Source organism: Canis lupus, chromosome 10 (assembly GCF_003254725.2).
Source record: "Canis lupus dingo isolate Sandy chromosome 10, ASM325472v2, whole genome shotgun sequence".
NCBI classification, from domain to species: Eukaryota; Metazoa; Chordata; class Mammalia; order Carnivora; family Canidae; genus Canis; species Canis lupus.
In genome coordinates, this window is record NC_064252.1 from 25,846,406 (window position 1) to 25,869,692 (window position 23,287).

The following is a 23,287-nucleotide window of genomic DNA, read 5'->3' on the forward strand; positions in this document are numbered from 1 at the left end:
TGGACCAATGCAACATGACAAAAAGAGAGAGAGAGAGAGAGAGAGAAGGATTAAAAGAGCCAAAACTACTAGTATTTGGAGATGACATTTTTTTTTAAGGTAGGTCCATGCCCAGTGTGGAGTCCAAAGTGGAGCATGGAGCTTGAACTTATGACCCTGAGATCAAGGCCTGAACTGAGATCAACAGTCAGACACTTAACACAAGAGCCACCCAGGCACCCTTGGAGATGATATTTTTATAGAAAACCCAGTAAAATGCAGAATAACGTTATTAGAATTAACAGGAGAATTTAGCAAGATTGCCAGATACAAGAAAAACTAACAAAGGCCGACAGCATTCTTCTACTACAGTAGCAATCAAATAAAAAAGGGGGAAGGGGGAGAAAAAACTAAGATCAAAATTGCAATTTAAGCACATAAGATTTGAGAATTAATACCTTATGGAGAAATTTAGAAAGCTCTATTGAAGGATATTTTAAAATACATGAATAAAAAAATAAAAAATAAAATACATGAATAAATGAAGAGATAAATTGTGGATAAATATGGATAATATGATTCAATATTTGAAAAATCGAATTCTCTTCATATTAATAAAATTCAATGCAATTCCAATGGAAGTCCGGTAAATTTTTTTGAGGATTTCAAATACTTCCAAGATGCAAGGAAGAATAAAGACAAGTCCATTTTGAAAAAGAAAAGCTGAAAGGGGACACTTTTCCTACCAGATAGTAAGATATACTGACAACACATAGTAATAAGCATTGGGGTACTAAGGTAGGAAGGAATTAAAAAACCAATGGAAACAACTGTGTGTCAGAAACATAGAACTTTAAGTCTAATAGAGGTAGAATCACAACTCAGTGGAGAAAAAATGTTGCTTAGCAGATGTTATTGGGAATTGGCTTACTATAAAGAGAAAAAGTGTATCCCTGCCTTACGCTATACATAAAGGTGAATTTTGGGACGCCTGGGTGGCTCAGCCTTGAGTGTCTGTCTTCGGCTCAGGGTGTGATCCTGGAGTCCTGGGATTGAGTCACATCAGGCTCCCTGCATGGAGCCTGCTTCTCCCTCTGCCTGTGTCTCTGCCTCTCTCTCTCTCTGTGTCTCTCATGAATAAATAAATAAAATCTTTAAAAAAAAAAAATAAAGATGAATTTCAGGTAGGCGAACTACCTAAATGTGGAAGATAAACCTAAATGTGAAAGATAAAAATTGATAAGATAGGTAAGTGGATTTCTTAAGAGTCTAAAAACATAAATCATAAGACAAATGAAATTAAAAAATATAATACATTTGACAAATTAAGAATTTTCTGTTTCAAGGAAGATGCTTAGATGAAGCCAACTGATTGGTGACAGGGAAAAGATACCTGTAATGTCTACAACCAAAAAGAATTAATACTATACAAGGGTTCCCTGCAAATCAGCAAGAAAAAGACAGGGAACTAATTTAAAAAATGGGCAAAGGATATGAATAGGCGATTCCTAGAGGAGATACCTGAATGGTTAATAAGTATATAAAGAGACGCAGACCTCATTAGCAATCAGAAAAATTCAAATTAAAGCAAAGAGATGAGAGAGAGAGATACTGCTTTACACTGTAAAATTCACTAAAAATGAGAAAGCTGGCTAATTCCAAATGTTGGAATGTGAGGGAAGGGGAACCCTCATGCACTGCTGGTGGGAGGGAACACTGCTACAAACTATTCCCTACAGCAGTGGGCAGAGCTTGGTGGATTTAAGGATGGTGAATAACTCAAGCCAGCAATGCCATTCCCAGCCATGCCACCCAGGGAACCTCTTGGATCTTTGCAACAGTCTGTAAGCGGGCAGGAACAAAGACATTCACTGCAGCTTTCTTTGGCATAGCAAGGAGTTGCCCATCTCTAAAAAAAATGTTGGTAAGGAAAATGTGAGAAATGCACATTGCAGAGTCCTTGGTAGCCGACAGGAGCAATCAGTGTACAAGTTCTGGTGCAGAACCGGGACAGTTCTTTTGAAAACGGATAGTTTGATTTAAAGTGTCAGAGAATGAGATCTATATAGCCTAATAACATTTATGTAAATAAAAATGCAGGACATAAAATGTCAAGGGTCCAGACACGTGCAGGGACATGAACACATTAGGGTGGCTGCCTGTTGAGGGAGAGAGGAAGGGAAGGAGAAAATAAAATAAGAGGGCTGGGCCTTCTGTGGATTGATGATTGCAGCGCCCATGACCTGACAGTCACGATCAGCTCTGCACTTGAGGTCTAAAACAGACAAACACAAAGCGGGCGGCTCAGAGCAGTTCAGGGTAGTGAGAGTTCAACAGGGTTGGGCTGGATCGTGGAGGGTTTTAACTGGATGCATCGGGCTCCACTGCATCAGGACATACTTCCCCCATCTTGCAGGGTTTCTGATATCTTACCTCCCAAGTGCTGTCTGAGGCCACAGGCCATTGCTCATTTCCAAACTCTCTACAGTGTCCAGCTCAGAGTCAACTCTCAATGACACAGATGACTGGCTCTTGAGACGCTTCTGGATTCACACCCTTGCTTTCCTTTCACAATTGCAAAAGCAAGCAGGCAGTGGCCCGCCCTCACCCCTACCCAACCCCACCTGGCGGAGGATGGTGATGTGAACAGATCATGAGCCAGAGGGAGAGATGAGTCTCGAGGGCCTCGCTTTCGGGAGGTTTGGTCTGTGGCACCCTGGTGAGAGCCAGCCATCTGTGTCACTACCAATTAAACAGTGAAATATCTGTAGTAGGAAGAGAAATCAATTGCTCTCTGACTTCTGCAATCTCATTGTGGAGGAGAAGTGATAATTACCCTCCGCTTTGGTCTCTGGAGGGCACTGCTTGACATTCAGCTCCACAGCTCCAGGCCCAAGCAAACCAGCTCCCCGCTCCCTCTGCCATGGTGTTTAATATGCCACGTAATCCTCCACCCCAAACCCAACTTTGAAATTCCTGGTGCAAATGGAAAATGGGGTTTGAAAAGAAGGACGTCACAGGCTTAGAACCTGGGGAGATAGATTTTGTCAGGAGAGAAAAGTCAATCCCCCCGGCCCACCCAGCAGGTTCCCAGTGTCCTTCACCTGGTTACCCACTGATGTGCAGTGCCCCGGGTGGGGAGAGGTTAATTCGAGGTGGCAGGAGTTTTTAGAAGCTGTCGCAGGCATCATGCTGCAATACTTCTCATCAGGTGTTTGGTTAGCTTAACATCTCCTCCTCTGATATCCTCCCTTGGCATAAGGGCAGGGGGGCAGGGGAGGGTTAGGAAGCCTCAGAACTCTCCTCTGTCATTTACCTTTAATTACACTGCCAGCTTTTCAGATTCTCTGTCTGGATTCCTTAATTAGCATTAGATAGTAAAATAACCAAAGGACTCCACCTTCCCCACGCACTCCAAGGCAGCTCTGCCCAAGACTGCCTGCCAGGGACCAGCACCCCTGGTGTGTCTGGATGACCCAGACTAAAGGATTTTAGTGTGCCCCACAGGCACTTCCAAAATCAACATCCTCTTGGCCACCCTGGCCAGAAGCCCGAGTCTGCTGGTCTCCTCCTCCTCCCCACTGACCACAACCAATTGGTCGCAGAGTCCAACGGGTCCTCTGTGCTCCATTCACCTTCTCTGGGTCAACTCCTTTCTGTTCCCACTGCACTGCTGCTCTCACTCAGGCCCCCTCATCACTTACTGAACTTCTAGAATAGAAGACTCAACTAGTCTCTCCTACTAGTCTCTGTGTTCTCATTCTCCACAGCAGCGATCCCCCCAGACAACAGCCTCATGAACTGGGGGGCCCCAGGGCCCTTGAGAGAGGTCCAAACTCCTTAGCTTGGTATTTGAAGGGCCTTCTGATTGGCCCCTTTCTGCATCTCCAGCTTCATCTTGGGCCAGATCACCTTCGTCCCTTGAATTCAGCTATGCAGAATGACCTACCATTTCCCTAACAAGGGGTTTCTCAACTATGGCACTATTGACCTCTTGGGGTGAGTACTACTTTGCTGGAGGGGAGGGTGGGGGGAGGGCTGTCCTTTGCATTGCAGGCTGTTTAGCAGCATGGCAGTAGCATCACTCCAAGTGGTGACAACCAAACATATCTGTAGGTATGACTGGTAAATGTCTCCTGGGGCAAAACTGCATCACCCTGCCACTCCCTTTTGAGCACCTTTACACACATTGGGTGGTTTTGAGTCCTTTTGTTCCTATTCTTTCTATACCTTATGAAACTCCTATGCAGCTTTCAAGCTCAGCCAAGAATTTCCTGAACTTCTCCCTCCCCAGCAGTGCTTGCCACTCCCTGCTTCCTGCCCACGTTGTATTCCAGGCAAGCGAGAGTCCTTGACATCTTAGTGCAAGTAACATCTGCTGAACAGCTCTGTCCCTCACTGGGCTGTGGGCTCCTAGATGGCAGGGACCACGTGATTTCTATCAGCATCTCCACCCTCAGGGGACATCTCTACACCGAGTCAGTTCTCTGTGTTTGCGGAATGAATGTCTACATGTTGCATTTGTGGGGTGCAGATGGAGCTTTTGTAGTCATCTCTTTTATTTCATTAATGACAAGGCACTAGGGTGGAGGAAAAAAAAATAATACAGCAAGATTCCTGGTAAGATCCTCTTGCTGGAAGGCAGAGTTAATGTTCTTCCTCAAGGGTGCACAGAAGGGAAAAGAAGTGGGTGCCTTTTTAAGACTGCCACCTGAGCGACAGCTCAAAGGTCTGGTCTGTCTCTGTTCTACCCACCTAATATCTTAAAGGAGCAGCCAGCTCGTACATGAGGACAGTACTTAACCAAAGTACATCAGGCCAGGAGGCAGGGCTGCTAGCAGCACATAGGGCAAGCACCTTTGTGCAAATTGCAAAAGGGAGGTCGTCCTCCCTGTGACGGGCTGCATGTCAGCCCCACAAAGCCTCCCGGCTGTGCCTGCGTGCAGGGCATAGGCTGCACCTGAGCACTTAGCCTCTGCACTGAAGGACATTCCAGACTCCCGAAATCTCAGAAGTAAAAGGCAACTTCACAGCTGGAACCCAGCCCCAAGGTTAATTTACTCTGTTGGGCACAGGTGAGACTAAAGCTTGGCCTTCTGACCCCAGTCCTGAGCTTCCCTATAGCATCACCAACCCATCATCACCCACCAACCCCCGTCACACCCCTACCCCCTAGTGATGGGGACAGGGCAGCTCTGGGCAGGGATCTTCTCTGGCGAGGACCCCAGCCCACTTCTGGTCACACAAAACCAGGATGCTTCAGTAGAGCAGGACAATACCACTTTCTCCTTCACAGTTTCCCTGGCTCTGCTGACGTGGAGCTGTGTGCACTGGGGCAGGTGTGGCTGTCCTTGCTGGCAAAGATCCACCCCTTCCTCCCTCTGCTCTGTGGGAGCAGGAAGGGGCCACAGGCCAAGCCTGTTCACTGCAAGGGTGCTGGCTGATAGTCACATCTTTCTGGGGAGGAAGGGAAGAAAGCCCACCAAGGTACAGCAGTGGTTCCAGTCCCTGCTTCCTGGTAATGACATATGTGAGCTTGGAGCCCTGACATTTACTTCCCAGGGCTGTTGGGAGGTTCAGATGAGGTCATGCTCATGGAATCCCACGAAAAAGCTGTACGGTTATAAGGGGCCATTAACAGGGCCCCTTCATAGGTAAATGGGGCTAACAACCCACACTGTGAGCCCTAAAGTTCCTCAGGGTAGGGAGGGCAGCAGCTGGCCACCTATCTGGCAGCCCAGGACAGTCAGTGTGCCTGGGACCAGAGAGCAGCCCTTACCTTTCCCTTGGACGGTAGTGCTGGGTCAGCCAGTCAGGAGTCTCCTCTTATCTACCCAGAGAGAGATCAAGGTCTATAGGGCAGTGGCTGTCAAACTCCAGCGTATAAAGAATCATTCAGGGTGGGCTGGGGATGGGGGTGTGTGCTTATTGAACGTGCAGATTCAAGAGCCCCATCTGCAGAGATTCTGATCTAGCAAGTCCTTAAATAATGCATTTCAGCAATACCTTTTCCCCCAGGTGATCTGAATGCAGGTGGTGGATGGGTCATGCTTCGAGTTCTGACTGGTAGTTGCAAGAGAATACACTCTCTGGAACCAGACAGTCTTACTGGCTGTATGGCCTTGAGTGAGTCATTTAATTACTTTTTTATTAAATATTTTATTTATTTATTTGAGAGAGTAAGAGAGTACAAGCAGGGGGAGGGGCAGAGGGAGAGGGAGAGGGAGAAGCAGGCTTCCTGATGAGCAGGGACCCCAATGTGGGGCTGATACCCAGGGCCCCAAGATCATGACCTGAGCTAAAGGTAGACACTCAACTGACTGAGCCCCCCAGGCACCTCTAGAGTGAGTCACTTAATCTAAGGCCCAGTTTCCTCAAATGGGGAGGTGATGCCTTCACAGAGAAGTTCCGGGTTTGAAGTGAGACGATGCAGGCGGCGCAGGAGCACGGGGCTTGGCCTGGTGTGAGCAGTGCCCATCTTCTCTCCTAGAGACTGAACGCAGGACGAAAGGGCCAGCACTTCAGGGGAGGGGCGACAAGAGAGGGAGTCGGAGAGAGCCAGTGAGGGGGCGCCATGCTCCCAGGGAGCCAGCTGCTGGGACCGCCCGCAGGCTCAGACATCAAGGTGGAGATGTTTCTCCTTTGTTCAGTACCATGCCCGGCAGGCCCAGCCTGGGGTGGTGATTAAAGCCTAGACAACACTACACTTACAGAAAGGTCAGAACTTGAACTAATTAAAGGGAAGGGCAGCTCAATTAAGTGGAGAGTCTGTAGGATGCACTGTTCCTCGAGCGATGCTGGGTGTCTGTAGCTGCACATGGGCAGCTGGATGGCGGTGAGCAAACAGCTGCCTGAGTAGAGAGGACCCCGAGGTGGCCCTGGGAACCTCACCGGCACAGCTGTTAGTGGAGCCCAGCAAGGTGCTGCCAGAGGATGGAAACAACTCATCTGGGGGGAGGGGGGGGACTCTCACCGCCCTGGGCACACCAGACTCACTTTCGTCATCAAGACTGCAGCGGGCTCCATCTGAATTATCACCAATTCTGCACAGGTAGGGTGGGAACAACTGGATGAGAAACCTTTATGCTATGCTTTCTGATTCCGCTCCCTGGGGTAAAAGGGAGAGGAGAGCCAACAGGGGAGGTCGGCACAGCCCCCCTGGAGAGGACACCCACGGAACACTGCCTGGCCCTGCCCCCATCCCCTTTGAGACGTCCCACCCTGGGCTCCAGATTCATTCTGCTAGACCCCTTGTCCAAGAGTGTATTGCAGTGAGGAAAGCTGACTTTGGAGTCAGGGATCCCACGCTGGCGGGAAGACCTCTGGATTCTACCTGTAAACTGAAGCTGCCTCACGGTCCCATGAGGAAGCACAGAAATGCAGTAGAGTCTGCTAGGAACCTGGTACGGTGGCTGCCCTCTGATGCTCAGCATTAGCTTGATGGGATACCAGCTCACGCAGTCCCAATTGTTAGGAGCAAGTTGGACAGTTAGGTGGTCAGGGCCAGGGTCCCCGACAAGAAAATACAGAGTCAGGTCAGCTAAGATAAAACAGCACTAACATCCTGCGCTGCAGCTTAGACACGACTGCACTGCTTTGCAGCCCTTGCAGAAGTGACTTCTGCAAAACGTCCTAAGATAAGACAACTACATAGCATTTGTCACCATCATGGGCAAGGGGCAGTTAGGACATAAGCCCCCAGATGTCAGCAAAAACAGACCTTTCAGTGCACAGACATTAACCTAAAAGGTAGACAGATATGTGACCCTGTTGGGCACGACTCAGCACACTCTGGTTGCTTAAGAAAGTTCCACAAAAGAGTTCATAAAACCCCCTAAACATAGGAACTCTGAGGGCAACCCTCTCGGGCCCCCCTCCCTCTCTGAGAGCTTTGTTTTTGCTTTTTGTTTTTTTTATTTTTTAGATTTTATTTATTTGAGAGAGAGCGAGAGCGAGAGAGCACAAGTAGGGGGAACAGCACAAGAGGGAGAGGGAAAAGGAGAAGCAGACTCTCTGCTAAGCAGGAAGCCCAATATAGTTTAGCATCTGAAGGCAGACGCTCAACTGACTGAGCCACCCAGGGGTCCCCTGTCTGGAAGCTTTGTACTTTTGCTCAGTAAACTTGGCCCTGCTACCCACCACTCTTCATCTGCTCTAGCTCTTCATTTTTCAAAGTGGCATGACCAAGAGCTGCGGGCACTAAAGGCAGAGAAATCCTGCAACACAATCCCTCTCCCTCTTGGCAGGCAGACCCAGCAACACAATCCCAAACATGTCATTCCCCTGCTCAAACACACTGACCCCAGGCTGCCTACAGAATCCAGCCTTTAGCCCAGCTGAAGACCCTCCCTGTGCTTCCAATAAACTCGTACCACAGGAATCACTCTGTGTTCTCCAAACACACCAGCAGGCCCCCAGCCTTGACCTCATGCCCTAAATCATGCTGCGACCACCCTATCCTTGGGGTGATGGGTGCCCTTTCTCTGTAGAGGGCCTTATTTCACTCTTCCCAGAGGGTGTCCCAGGATCCTTCTCTGTCCCCTGCCCTTAGGGCAGTCTGTGCCCTTCCCAGGATGCTCAACTGCTCAGGCCTGTGTCAGTCCTGAGCACTGGAGTGGGGCAGGGGGAGAGCAGGGACCTGTCATTCCCTCCTATCCAGAGCCTGACCTGCTATAAATGTTCTAAAAACACCTCTGCAGTAGGGGGCTTCCCTCGGGATGCTAAGGACACAGTTTGGTCCAGAGCCCTGGCCCACCAAGAAGGCAGAGCCAAGACCAGTGGAGTCCTGCTCTGCTCAGAGGCCAGGTTGCCCCCATTCCACCAGCAGGGCATCTGTGCTTTGTCAGCTGAGGCTCCCCAGCTGTCTATGGCCATGTTACATTGTTTCAAGCTAATTAGACATCATTAAACACTAGGATCCTGGGATGCCCATGATGCAGGGGTAGCCACAGGAGCCTAATCCCACCCCAGCCAGGCTGCTTCCTCTCCCAGACCACTTGGTCTCTGTTCCTGACCCTGCAAGGTCATGTTTCCCTCCCGTGTGCCACTGGGACTCACTCTCTGTTGATCTGACCCTGTGAGGCTGTCACCCTCTTGACACTCATACCCCAAAATAGGCTGATGAAGGGGACAATATGTAAGAAACCCAGGCTAGCTCTCCAGAGAAGGAAAGCAGATCGTACCCACGTGAGCAAGGTCAACTAATTTAGCCGCGAAGAACCATATGTGACCCGCTAGGGAGTAAGCATAGCAATTCTTTTTAAGATCCTAGGCCAGCTTTTCCTTGCCCCACGGAGGGCTTCTGGGATGATTTCCCTGCACTAAGTTGGTGTTAATTAGTGAAAATTATCTAATGCAAGCTCATTTTAACATTAGCTTAAAGCTAAACATAATTAGGAAGATAAATCAGCTGCTAAAAAAAAATTAAATGATACACAGATGATTTTTAGGATCAGCTGCTGGTCTGGGTTACTGGCCTGGTGTTGGGAACACTATACAATACACAGGCAGAGCAAGGCAAGACTCGGAAAGTACCTACTGAGGTATTTCTTTTTTTTTTTTTTTTAATTTTTATTTATTTATGATAGTCACAGAGAGAGAGAGAGAGAGAGAAGCAGAGACATAGGCAGAGGGAGAAGCAGGCTCCATGCACCAGGAGCCCGACGTGGGATTCGATCCCAGGTCTCCAGGATCGCGCCCTGGGCCAAAGGCAGGCGCTAAACCACTGTGCCACCCAGGGATCCCTACTGAGGTATTTCTTGATTGATTCACCAGGGCAAGACAACTGGGGTTGGCAGTGACCCGGGAGGTTCTAAGAAGCAGAAAGGATAACTCTTAGATCCTCAGAAAGGATAACTGCCAAGTGATGCTACCTGGGAGGGTTTCCCCAGAGAGGAGAGTGCAGGGAGGAGTGTGGTTGGGGAAGGTGGTCTGGAGAGCACTGGGGTGCAGCAAATAAAGTGAATAAAGTAAATTCTCATCCTCTGTGGCCTCTGGCCTTACATGGCCCCCTCGCCCTCCTTCCCACACTGGCTGCTTCAGCTGTCAATTCCTGGGAGGCCTCTGCTCTCCTGGAACTCCGTGGGAATCAGACTCAGTTCCATGCAGCTCCACTAGTAACCAGAGGTGTGACCCTGTCCCCTCTGAACTTGTTTCCTTGTCTGTAAAACGGAAGGTTGCTGATTTGTTGTGGAAATGAAATGAAATAATATATTCTAAAAGGGCTGGCACCTGTGTATGTCTGGCACTGAAGTGCTAAGAACAGCCATTGACCCCCTCCCCCAAATGCCCTGCCTCCTTCAGACTTAGGCCTTCTTTTTACCTCTATTAGACTCAAGGTCAGGCTCCATATTTCATTCCGCTGTATATTTCTCGAACTGGGCACATAGTAGGTCCCCAACACCATGTTAAATGAATGAACACATATGTGGCATCTCCAGGGAAGAGAAGGGGGAATAAAGAACACTCAGAGTCTGTCCTCCGGGACCCAGCAAAAGGTTAAAGAACCCTGAGCCCTGCCACTGCCCCAAGCATTTGCTGACTCACTGCTAGAAGAGAGAACAAAAAGAATACTTATCCAGAGCCTGCCACATGCCCAGGCAGTACTTCGAGGGGCCCAACAGAAAGATGACCACCACACAAGCTGTGCAGGGCGGAGCTTACAGATTATTGGAAACTTGGTCCAGGGAGACTAATAATTAGTAAAGCATAGGCTCTAACCCAGGGCTAAGATTATGCGATCACTAGCAAGTCCACAGACTCCACAGATTTCAGAGAAGGAAAAACAAAACCAGACAAGGCAGCAGCAGCTCCAGGTGAAGCTGACTGGTCATAGCACCCGGGGTGGTGAGGTGCGGTGGGGGAAGGATCTAGCAGGGGTCACTGGAGTGAGTCAGGCCGGTGGGGGCTGCTCAGGCCGGTGCCAGGAGCGCAGGCAGGCAGGCAGGCAGGCAGCCAGGACTCTGCCCTGCTCCCCACCTCCCCCCATCCCCCAGACTGGAATCCTGCCCAAGAACAGGCTCTGCCTTATACACTCTGAGAAAAGGGAGGTGGATCTGGCCACCAGCCAAGGTGAGGCAGCATCCTAGGGGCTGAGAGTATGGAAGGACTAGGGGGGTGGCTGGGAATCCCAGCAAGGCCTCAGCTGCTCAGTGAGGTCACAAGCCCCAGGGGGGCCAGAGCGTGGCCATTAAGAGGACAGCGTAGGTCCCTGGAAGCTACCTGCACTCAGTTTCCAGGTGACACCTGCCCCAATGTCTCCAAGTAGAATCTTCTCACCTAGTCGGCACAGATCAGAGCAGCTAGCAGCCCTGTACTTGTCTGTCTCCAAACTAGTCTGTGACCTTCCCAGAGCCTGGCTGGCAACAAATACACCTTTTTTCTCTAAGTTTCAGAAGGAAGAGGTGGCCCCAGAGGACAATCCCCAAGGGTAATGGCATTTGTAGCAGAAGCACAGAAGCCTTGAACTCCGACCCGGGTGGAATCCCAGCTAACTTCTTATGAATTCTATGACCTTGTGCTTTCTCTGAGCCTCTGGGAAAACAGTGCATCCCTTGTGAGGGGCTGAGGATTGGATTAATTAAAGGAAACAGCATAGCGCCCATCTTTCTTTTTTTTTTTTTAATTTTTTTTGTATTTATTTATGATAGTCACACACAGAGAGAGAGGCAGAGGCACAGGCAGAGGGAGAAGCAGGCTCCATGCACCAGGAGCCCGACGTGGGATTCGATCCCCGGTGTCGAGGATCGCGCCTTGGGCCAAAGGCAGGCGCTAAACCGCTGCGCCACCCAGGGATCCCAGCGCCCATCTTTCAACCACGTTAGCCCCTCTTCATAGAAATCCGTTTTATCTGCATACATTACTCATCTTTTTCAAAGAGCTGTCTCCCAGTCTTGCTTTAGAGCCTCAGCAGACTCGTGAAAGAAAGCAAGAAAGCAAGAATTATCCCCATTTACTGATGCAGAGATGACGCCTGAGGCAGGGTCACCAAGTGGGTGAGGAAAGAGACAATCTGAGCAAGAATGAGGACACCTAGGCTCCCAGCTCCCAACTGTGTACTCTTCCTTCCTTTGGCAGTAGCCTGGTCGGGAGACCACAACCCAACAAACCTGGATCTGCTCCCCATGAAACCAAGAGAAGGTCATGAAGAAGGTACCCCTTTATTGAGGCCCCATCGTTGATGTTTGAGCTCCCTGGGAAACACCCATCCTCAGAGTTTCAGGGACTCAGTGTCAGATTTTAGAGGAACTAAGCCAGGCCTCTTTCTCCTCCAGAGAGAAGCACGGTTGGTCTTCCTACGCCCCACTGCCCAACTCTGAAAGCTCTAGTTCCTGAGGATATTTCCAGACTGCCCTCAGGCTCTTTGGGCTGGGCTTTGCAGCCAGTCAGGCCCTTCTGAATGACAGTGTGAGGGGAACACCCTTGGGGATGCCCAGTTTAGGAACTGGGACACCTCTATGCCTTCCTGTCTTGTCTCTGCCCATGGCAGATCTTAGAGAAGATCTGTGGCTGCCTATTCAGATCCCATAGCCCTGCAGACAGTGGAGACAGGCAGACAGCTGCTCTGACAAACAGCTACCACCAAAGCAAGGCCAACAGGTAAATGCAGTGGGATTGGTGGGAGGGGTGGAGGGTAGTGGGCAGCTGGTCTTCTCTCACAAGGAAGAAAAAGGAAATACACCTGCATAGGGTCCCCAGCCCCAACAATGGGAAGTGACTCCTAACTCTCCTAATTCATTTCCTGGACGTGGCATCCCTACTTCCTGGGAGGAAATTCGGCCACATTCCCTCCCCTGCTCTGAAAGAAGGCTGAGAAGGCAGCAGGTACTTTCCAGAACAATTGACATTTGTGGGCTACATTCTTGGTATCCTTAGTTTTCATACATAGTTTCCTCCTTGTTTTGTTTTTAAAGATTTTATTTATTTATTTGACAGAGAGAGAGAGAATTAAGCAGGGGGAGCAGTAAGCAGAGGGAGAAGGAGAAGAAGGCTCCTCACTGAGCAGGGAGCCTGATGCAGAGCTCGATCCCAGGATCCTGGGATCATGACCTCAGCTGAAGGCAGACACTTAACCAACTAAGCCACCCAGGTGCCCCTCCTCATCCTTGTTTTTTAAAACCATCCAGAAATCTAGGGATCATCCTCCCATTTTGCAGATCAGGAGCCTCAGAGAAGGAAGTGCTTTACCCAAAGGAACACAGCTATTGAGTGGCCAGATCTAGACAGAAACCAAGATCTTTCGATTTAAAGGTCTTTCAAGGCCTGTGCTTGACCTTGACATGAAGCTGGGTCTCCATTGCTCTGAAATTCTGGCTCCTAGGATCAGTGACTGAGCATAAAGGAGAGACGCTTAGAATCCAACAGCCAAAGAGCTCGGGGCTTGGCAGGGGTGCCGGGACAGGCTGGGGCAAGATCCCGGAAGGGCTGTGCTCAGTCCTTGGAGCTGCAGCTGCACCATAATCCACCAGCCTCAGTGGGACAAGGACTCTGGAACTGCCCTGTGCCTCTGTAACAAAGTCTGTGTGGGATGGTTACTCGTGTAGAGAAGAAGGGTTAGGTGGATCAGACTTCTTTTTGTTTTTTTATCTACCTCATGCCAATATCCCAGTGCCCAGCATGGGGCCCAGTACAGAGACAGGGCTTGGCACTATTTGCTGGATGTCCTTGAACGAGGGAAGCGCTGATCAAGGCTAATAGAGGAAGACTAGCTTTACTTAGTGGCAAACAGCCACCTGCAAGGTGTGTCTCCTGGCATGGTGAGCCAGAGACCCCAAGACTTTGCCTTACCCCCTGGGCACATGTTCCCCAGGTGTTCACCCCCATCAACTCTCCAGACCTCTAACCATGCCTCCTGCTCTGCTGCTTTTCCCCAAACCCTTTTGCAGTTTGTTACAATGGGGATGAAAGGAATCTCCTGGGTAACACGCAGTTCAACAGGGGACTTCTCCAGACACTTGCTTCTCTACAGGGATGGAAAGAGATGGATGGCCAATCGGAGACAGTTTCCAACCCTTTATACAAATACTGACTGCCTGTGACCACTGGGGCCCTGTAAAGGAGACTCAGAGGATATGGTGGGGTCTCATTCCTCCAAAGCTGCTAGTCCCTGAGGATAAAACGAGCTCTCCCAAAGTGAGCTGTGTGTCAGGCACAAACCTGGAACAAACAAGGGGCCATGTCTGACAACAAAAAGGTGGCTTTTTTTAATTTTTATTTTTTTAGAATAAGCTCAGGGATGGGGGAGGTGTGGAGTTTCGGGGAGAGGGCAGAGGAAGGGAGAGAATCTTAAGCAGGTTCCATGCCCAGTGCAGAGTCTCACATGGGGCTTGATCTCACGAGCCTGAGATGATGATCCAAGCTGAAATCAAGAGTCAGATGCTTTTTTTTTTAAGAGTCAGATGCTTAACTGGCTCCCAGGTGCCTCCCAAAATGGTCACTTTTGAATTGAAAATGTGATAAAGTGCCAAGGAAGAGACAGCACCTGAGCTGGGTCCTGAAAGAAAGGAGACAAAGCCATCAGCAGGCAGGCAGGGGTAGGGCCAGGCCTGTTACATGCTCGTCTGTCTCCCATTAGCCAGGCAGGTCTGGCTGCAACAGGAGTGAAGAGCTCCTGGCTCATCAAAACTGCCTGGTCTACCAGCCTCCCTCTCTTGGGTTCTGTCTGTAATCTTCTGTCTGTCTATAGTCATTGGTAATTCTGACCACAGACCTGGAGAGGCTATAAAATCTCTTTGTCTTTGGTCTAAAGACAAGCCATTTCACCCTTTAGGACCTCAGATGACTCCCTGCAGAAATGAAGATAATACTCTGCCTCATGTGATGATTGAGTCTCAAAGGACACAAGGCACTCACTGTGTGGTTGGCAGTGAAGTGCATTTGGGTGTGAGGCCCAGGAGTGCGAGGTCAAGGGTCAGTCAATGAGGTAGGGGGCCAGTAAATTTTCTATTCTGTAGGCAACCTCTCTAAACCCATGGAGGAGCCTCAAAAACAGATGCCACCAGGCACAGGGTGGAGATGCAAAGATGGGTGGAGGCTTGGTGCAATCTCAGCCTTCCTGTTGCGTTTGGACATGCTTGTGGCCAGATCCTCAGCGTCAAAGGGCCTTCCCTAACCTGGGTCTGGGTTAATGCCCCTGCTGCCATGCCCTCTGTCAGGCACTTAGCATATTCTAATGATGCTTTAGTAGATTAGCTGGCTACTCAAGAGCAGGGGTGTGTTTTATATGCCTGTTTTCTGCTAATGTGCTTAGCACACAGTAACGCTGAAATATCTGTCCAGTGACCAGATGAACATGCTCCTTCCAAATCACGAGCCCACCCAAACTGCAGCCGTTTGGTCCTCTCCCTCTGCTCCTGTACATAAGAACCCAAAATTTCCCAGTCTACACATGGTCTGGCTTGAGGTCTCTCCTGGCCCTCTGCAGTCAGTGACCTGAGCAGCCGCAGTAGCCACCTCCCCTGGTCATCTCTGTCAGCATGAGACAGGCCAGGAACTCATTTCTTGGTCCCTGAAGACACCTTTTCTGCCTGCAGCTAGCTTACACAAAGTCCATCATTCAGTGACACTAAAATAAGCAGATCATTCAAGGGGGAAAAGGCAGCAGGAAAAAACTGCACCCCACAAGTAAACATGGCCAAGTGTCTAAATGCCAGCTAGCCAGCACAGCCAGCAGAGCCAGTGCAGCCACAAGGGCCTTCCGCCATCCACAGAGGCCTAGAAACACACACAACTGGCCGCTTTGGAGGCCTTCCTCCCAGTCCACCAGGTCCCACCTATACACCTGCTGGCCTGTCTCTTCAGTGCCCCCTGCCTCCCCTCACCCTCAATCAGATTTTCTTTTAGATTTTATTTATTTATTCATGAGAGACAGAAAGAGAGGCAGAGACACAGGCAGAGGGAGAAGCAGGCTCCCTGCAGGGAGCCTGATGCAGAACTCGATCCTAGGACCCCCGGGATCACATCCTGAGCCAAACGCAGATGCTCAGCCACTGAGCCACCCAGGTGCCCCTAGATTTTCAAACTGTCTCCTAGTTAGGCTCCCTTCTCTCGATCCAAGGCCAGGTGGGAAGCCCTCACAGGTCTGTGGCAGTGGGTAAAGTCCTGCCTACTCCCCTGTGCCTCAGTTTTCTGTTTGTCATTCAGGAATAAAGACAATAGAGCCTCATGAAGGTCTTCTGAAGATGAAATGAGATAAACTACGAACTCTCCGGGATGCAGCTGGATGGGTGCATGTCCTTTTGCCTCCTACCACAGCCCCTCATCTCAGCACAGAAACCATCTCAGCCTGCCTTACCTGGCCTGGCAGCCAGGCCGCAGCAGGCCGACTACTTCCCCTGCAGACAAAGGAAACTCCCTCAAGGCATCAGGGTGAAAAGGAAGGGGGAAAGTGTAGAGGAACAGCTGTGGAAGGTTGCTTACCAGCCGAACAAGCTGGGGGAGTCAGGAGCAGATGGAGGTAAAAGGGTGTAGCCTCTAGAGCAGAAGCGAGGGGTCTGGGTCTTTCCATCACCAACCATGTGATCTTCAGGCAAACTCCCTTCCTCCTCTGTCCCTCAGTTGTGACCTGTGAAACAGGTCAACCTCTCTGTCCTGCCTACTTCATGGGGTCTCTGAGAAGAAGGTGCTGTAGAGACTTGAGTGACAGTGGGGCCCCCAGAGGCCTGGGAGTTGAGGGGTCATAGATAGGTTCAGAAGCTGCCTCTGATAGGGTGTGCTCACCTGCTCTAGACTCAGTGTTAGGATGCTCGCACCAGGCCCCACCTAGTACTTAGCTTCCACCACCATAGCTCTTTCCTCCTGCCAAAGCTGCTTGCTGTTTTGTTTTTTTAAATATTTTATTTATTTATTTATTTTGAGAGAGCAGAAGTGGGGGTGGGGAGACAGAGGGAGAGGGAGAAGCAGACTCCCTGCTGAGGGGCTTGATCCCAGGACCTGAGATCATGACCTGGGCCAAAGGCAGCCTGCCTACTTAACTGACTGAGCCACCCAGGCGCACCCAGACACCCCCATAGCACTTGCTATTCTGAAGGAAAAAAAATCTCTTGCTCCTGCTCCCAAGTCTCTTAATGGAAAAACCGCCCATTCCAGTTTCCTTCTCTTTCCCCTTTCAACTCTGCAATTCACCTCCCCCAGGAAGCCCTCCCAGATTAGGTTAAAAAAAAAAACAACAACAACAACAACGCTTTTCCTTACTTTTCCTTCCAGTGTCTCCCCCAGTATCTGAGTTAATTAACTCTTGGAGGGCAAAACCCACAACTTATGTGCTTCTATGGCCGGCGCCTGGCACATAGTGGGCACTTAGGAAATAACTACTAGCTCAATATGTACACATTGGATTTGTTCACAATTGTTAAAGTTTCTATTGTTAAACATTTAAAGAGTGAAGAACTTTACATTCCACAGGAGACTCCTGACATCCCACATGGGACTGGCAGCCTCTGTGGGCAGGGGTCCTGTCTCTTCTTTTCTTTTAACAGGGACACAAAATCTGTACCCCAGGTTGTGACCAAGCTAGCTCCATTCACCCCCCTCGGTTTAGTCCTGGGGCACTACCATCAGAGAGCAGGGCAGGACAGCACAGTGGTTAAGGGCAAGGACTTTGGCTTTCGAATCTTGGCACAGCCACTTACTAGTTGTGTGACCTTTGGCAAGTAACTGTTCAGAATAAAAAATAAGGCAAATCCCCATCTCACCTAGTTGTTGTGAAAAGCAAGAGAGAAAATGAAAGCAAATTACTAGCATTGGGCCTGGCACCCAGGAAGCACTAACGAACCAAGGCTTTGAGGATTGCATCGTGAGACCTGACCTCTTGCTCCAGCTGAACAGCATTTACAGTACTATTATCCTTTGTCCTTTCTCCTCCTCTTCTCACACTTGCCTTTCTCTTTTGCAGGATGCAATATACAAAGAAAGCTCAGGCAAATTAGGAGGAACTTCTTACCGGGGGAGGAGGGCATTTGGACAGTGAAAAGTTCATTCTTCCTTCTGGCAGCCGATCTAGCCAACAACCTGCATCATCCCTTCCAGGAAAAGGAGCGTCACCACTGGTCTTTCTAGATTAGTCTTTCCTCCCAGGCCACTTCAGCCTCAAGGGGTAACAGGACTCAACCACATCCATCCAGTTAAATTAGAAGGGTGGGTCCAAGCCACTCCTGTTGTATACTCTGAACTGGGCACAAAAGATTGCTGGTGTTCCTCAAATATCTGTGCACGGAAGCCAGATTTAACTAACAGAACTAGAGAATGCTCCATTAAATTTGAATTTCAGATGAACAACACACATCTTAGTATCAGTATGCCCCATGCAATATTTGAGGCATACAGATACTAAAAATTATTTGTTGTCTGAAATTCAAATTTAATGGAATGTCCCATTTTTTATCTGACAACTCTACCCAGGTGCCCCTACCCAAGGGCAGAGAGTAAAGATTAAACTCTTCTCCCTGCCCCACAACCTACTGGCCCATCAGTATTCCAACCAGCTACTGTGGAAACATCCCCTCTTGAGGTCAGCCCCCAAGCAGAGTAGACACAGTGTGAGCTTTCTCACACTGCACCTGCACCCTGCCCCAGCTGTTTTTTTTTTTTTTAAAGTTTTATTTATTTATTCATGATAGACAGAGGGGTGGGGGGCAGAGACACAGGCAGAGGGAGAAGCAGGCTCCATGCAGGGAGTCCAACGTAGGACTCGATCCCTGGTCTCCAGGATCCTGCCCTGGGCCAAAGGCAGGTGCTCAACCACCCCGTCACCCAGGGTTCCCTGCCCCGGCTGTTGATTCCAGTTATGTGCCTTGTCAAAGTGGCCAGCACAGAGCCAAGCCCATAGCGGGTGCTCAAAATAGTTCTTCATTCACTCTAGGCTGCTTGACTTCTAGTACTGGCCCCCAAGGGGGTGTGCATGCCAGCCCAGTCTTGACTCTGGGGGCCTCCTAACGAACAGCTCGGCTGGGGTAGGGAAGTCCCAGCACCCAGTTCTTGGGGCTGATTGAGAACCAAATGAGAATATCGCTTGGGATCTGTTGTGTAAATCCCTGGGCCGCCCATGGGTTGTCATCAAGACCTCTGAGTGGCCCATTTTGCCACAAGGCCCCACAGCCCCCTTCTCCCTACAAGAGACTAACTTGTCAAGGAAATAGAAGCCCAGAGCGGAGGAAAGCCAGCCCTCCGGACACTGTAATAATGACAAACTGTCCACCACCTTGTAATTCGCCAAACACATTCCCATCCATCCTCTGTAGAGGCCTCACCAGCCCCTCGACCCGAGGGAGGGTTCTGGGCCCATTTTCCAGAGCGGCCCGGGGTAGTCCTGCCCCAGGCCCTGCCTCGGAGGTGGGGCCGGGTCCCAGGCGCTGCCGGTGGGGGTCGCACAGGTCTGGGGTGGGGGCCTACCTTCTGGGCCTCTTGGATCATCTGCCTGACCACCTGCTTGAGGTGGGGCGCCTTCTCCTCCTTGGGGGGGTGGGTGAAGACGGTGATGCGGCTCACGCCGCGGTAGACGCCGGTGTCGGTCCAGCCCAGGTCCAGCGGGGGCACCTCGGTGTCGGAGCGGTCGGGCCAGTAGGCCAGGGACTCGCAGGGCTCGGGCTCGGCCTGCGCCGACGCTTTGGCCTTGGCCTTGCTCTTGCCGCGGGCGGCGGCGGCGGCGGCGGCGGCGGCGGCCTCGTAGGGGCTCCAGGCGGCGCGGAGGGCCTGCTGCTCCTGGCTGGAGAGGAAGCCCCGCAGCTGCTCCTTCTGGACCAGCTCGCGGTAGGCCTGCTCGCCGCCGCCCAGCAGCGCCTCCAGCGCGGCCCGCCGCCGCTCGCAGTAGTAGAAGGCGGCCTGCGCCTCGGTCACCCTCTCGTTCACGTGCGCCTCGTCCAGGCAGCTCAGCTGGGACTCGGCCATGGCGCTGCGGCCGCCCGTCCCGGCCCCGGCCCCGGCCCCGGCCCCGGCCGCGGCCCCGGTCGCCCCGCCGCACCTGGAGCCGAGGGGCGGGGCGCCTCACCTGGCCGCGAGGCCGGCCAATCCGCGCGGGCCGGGGCGCGGGCGCGGCCGTCGGGCGGGGGGCGGGGGCTCGGGCCTGCGGGGCGGGCGGGGGGCGGGCGCCCTCGGGCGGGCAGGAACTCGCGGGGGAGGCACCAGAGGCCACCTAACCCCCGCCGCCGCCGCCGCCTGGCCGGGCGCGACCCGCAGCAGGTGCGCGCTCATCTTCTCCGCAGCTACGGCCGCGAGCACGTGCTTGGCCGCGGTGCCTCGGGGCGGTGGATCTGACCGCTCCCCGCCGTGGGGATCTGCGGGCCCCGCTGCCCGACAGGATTGTGACGGCCCAGGGTGGGGGGCGGTTGGCCTGCACCACCCCCAGCTCCAGGCCCACGTGTCCCAGTTTGGAGATCAGAGGGCTCCAGAAGCTAATACAGGACCTTCACCACGATAAAAATTTCCTAAAAAAATAGAACAAATCCAAATACAGCAAAGATGTCAGCTGCGGTGGTGGGTTTCCGCGCCGCCCCCACCCCTGCCCCATTTTAATTTGAAGTGACAAGTGTGTGTGTGTGTGTGTGTGTGTGTGTGTGTGTGTGTGTGTTTGGGCAAGACAGGCTGCCAGAGGCCTGATTACTATATTAGTGATTCAAAGTACATGTTTGAGCTCAAGGAAAGAAGCCACACACACACACATCTCACCAGCAGCGGCTGCTCTGCTGTTTCCCATTGGATTAAATACAATCTTCTTAGTCATTAACATATTATTTTGTTCATGCACCGCTGTACAATTTGATTCTCCACATTCAAAATATTTTCAGATCATAGCAACCAAAGGTTCACATTTCTCCCATTTTATAGCACAGCATCTCAGAGCTGGAAGGAGCATTAGAAACTAGTCCAACCCCCTCATTTTACAGCTGAGGAAATTGAGGCCTTGAAACACGTGGTCTAACCAGGCCTCCCGCAAAAGGAGAGGCAGGGCATGGGCTCTATTAGCTTCTCTGTTGTCTCCATGATCTTTGCTGTACATCTCAGTCACCTTTGCCCTTTTTCCTTGTGAAATGGCAGAAGGTTACTGGGGACCTGATTCTAAACTGCAGGGAATTTGAAGAAGTTGCCTGTTTCTGGGCCTTCCTTTGACAGTGTGGGGGGGAAAAAAAGAGGGTTAGATTTTCAAATATCTGTGACTCTTGTGACAGCGGTTGCTTCTGGCACCAGTGTCAGCCCAAAGATCAGTGGTGGTGGGCAGAGAAATGCCTATCACCTTGGCACCCTTAGGAATTGCAAGGCCTCACTTTTGGCAAACATTTTACTCATCTTTAGGCAAATTTCATCTTTACAATGAAGACCATTTAGTTCACTTCCTAAAGATTTTGAGGCCCTAAGAGATGCTAGACTATGCCCTGGGAGCGTAGAGGAACTCGGGGAGGTGGGGGGATAACACAGGTGTAACAAAAGTGCTCTGATAAACTCAAGCAGCAGTGCTTTGGAAGCAAACATTTACTCAATGCCTACAATGTGTCTGGCATGTGGTAGGCACTTAGTACATATTTCTTTAAAACAGAATGAAATAGGGCCAAGAGAAAGGTATGCACAGGGAGCTGTGGGGATTGTGAGGGAAGAAATAAATCTGTCCAATGCGATGTGGATAAGAGAGGCTTACCCAGCAGGAGGGGATTTTGAGTGGAGCCTAAAAGATGAGAATATTTCAAGGGGAAAGAGCAAAGGAAGACCCTCCAGGCAGAGGGAGATAGCCAGAGCATCATGCTGGGATCAGGCACAGGTGGCTTCAGGTCAAGATCATTAGCTCTCAGAGCCTTAGTGTCCTCATCTGCAAAACGGGATAACAATGGTGATTTCCTAATACCTCCCAGATTGTTGTGGGGATTAGCTGAGATGTGGTATTTGATTTAATCAGTTTTGTGTCTGACTGGTAGAAAGTGGCTTACAACATTGCTTCCAACACTTTCCTGTGCATAGAAATTGCCTGGAGGATCTTGTGAAAATGAGGATTCTGATTCAGTAGGTCTGAGGTGAGGCCCGAAACTCTGCATTTCTAGCAAGCTCTCAGGTGATGCTGGTAGCACTGGCCTATAGACCGCACTTTGCCTAGCAAGGATTTCAAGAGGCCAGTGAATAAGAGAGTGAACTTTCATGTCAGGGAGTCCTGGGATGAATCTCACTTTCTAGGGATAAGCTGTGTATCCCTGGGAAAGTTACTTCCCTTTTCTGGGCCTTGGTCGCATCTTCAGTGAAATGTGTGCAGTAAAAAGTCCTACCTTACAGGGCTTGTGAAAAAGGAAGTAAGTGAATAGATATATACTGCTTAGTGGAGTGTCTGGCCTAGCGGAAAAGCCAGTAAAGGGTCATCAGTGTTAAAGCTAGGAAGATGAGACTGGAAGAGAGGGACATTGGGGCCAAATTGTGGGGACCTTGATTTTATTTACTTATTTTTAAAGATCTTATTTATTTATTCATGAGAAACACAGAGAGAAAGAGAGAGAGGCAGAGACATAGGCAGAGGGAGAAGCAGGCACTCCTCAGGGAGCCCAATGTGGGACATGTGGGACTCGATCCTGGGACCCCAGGATCACGCCCTGAGCCAAAGGCAGACGCTCAACCGCTGAGCCACCCAGCCGTCACAGGACCTTGATTTTAGATCTTATCCTGTAGCTAGAGGGGAGGCACAGAAGGTTATTAAGAGGCTGATATGTTCATTAAAAAAATATCAGTAATTACTATGTGCCTGGTACTGTGCTAATTATTTTATGGATCCTTCAAATGAATTCATGTAATCCTATTTTAAAAATTATTATCATCCCCATTTTATAGGTAAGAAAACTGAAGCACAGAGAGGTTCAGTAGTTTATTCTAGATCACCCAGCTAATGATTAGGAGAGTCAGGATTTAAACCCAGATCATCTGACTCCAGAGCTTGCCTACCCACCCACCTCGCTATACTGCCTCAGTTGAGAATGTTAGGAAGTGACATTAGTAAGAGACAGTGCTCCCCTTGCTTACTAATTTCTTTATTCAGCTGAATTCATTCACTGAATGCCTAGCATGGTGTTCTGGGTTAGACACCATTCAGTTACAAATCCTTATTGAGCTTTACTAAAGCACAAGGCTCTACTCTAGGTGCAGCAGTTCAGCTCTGAACAAAACCAGTCCTTGCTCATGTGGAGCTCACACTGAAGGGCAGTGATTAAGACATGGTTTTTGCTCTCAAAGAAGCACAAATGTTGTGTGACATAAGTTGGAATTGGACAGAAGGTTAGAATCAGAGTAGAGTATTTTAGTAACAGTTGACTTTGGAAAAGATCCCTCCTAGATGTAACCGATAGGAAAC

The 23,287-nt window shown here is 50.3% G+C and overlaps 1 protein-coding gene and 1 long non-coding RNA gene across 3 annotated transcripts in view; one reads left to right on the forward strand and one right to left on the reverse strand.

Annotated features, from left to right (window-relative positions):
- The window catches only part of FAM83F (family with sequence similarity 83 member F), a 34,423-nt gene extending 14,472 nt beyond the window's left edge, over nt 1–19,951 (reverse strand). The window contains exon 1 of the mRNA XM_025459214.3: nt 19,366–19,951. Coding sequence (XP_025314999.1) covers nt 19,366–19,860 — 495 coding nt within the window. The 5' untranslated portion in view covers nt 19,861–19,951. The remainder of the gene's footprint in view (nt 1–19,365) is intronic.
- LOC112667496 (uncharacterized) lies at nt 1,764–11,575 on the forward strand. 2 transcript variants are annotated; one of them, XR_007413433.1, is made up of 4 exons: nt 1,764–3,978; nt 5,998–6,105; nt 9,567–9,730; nt 11,367–11,575. It is a non-coding gene; the product is annotated as an uncharacterized LOC112667496 (long non-coding RNA). The 2 variants fall into 2 exon arrangements; XR_003141150.3 differs by lacking the exon at nt 9,567–9,730.
- Nucleotides 19,952–23,287: the final 3,336 nt, after the last annotated feature.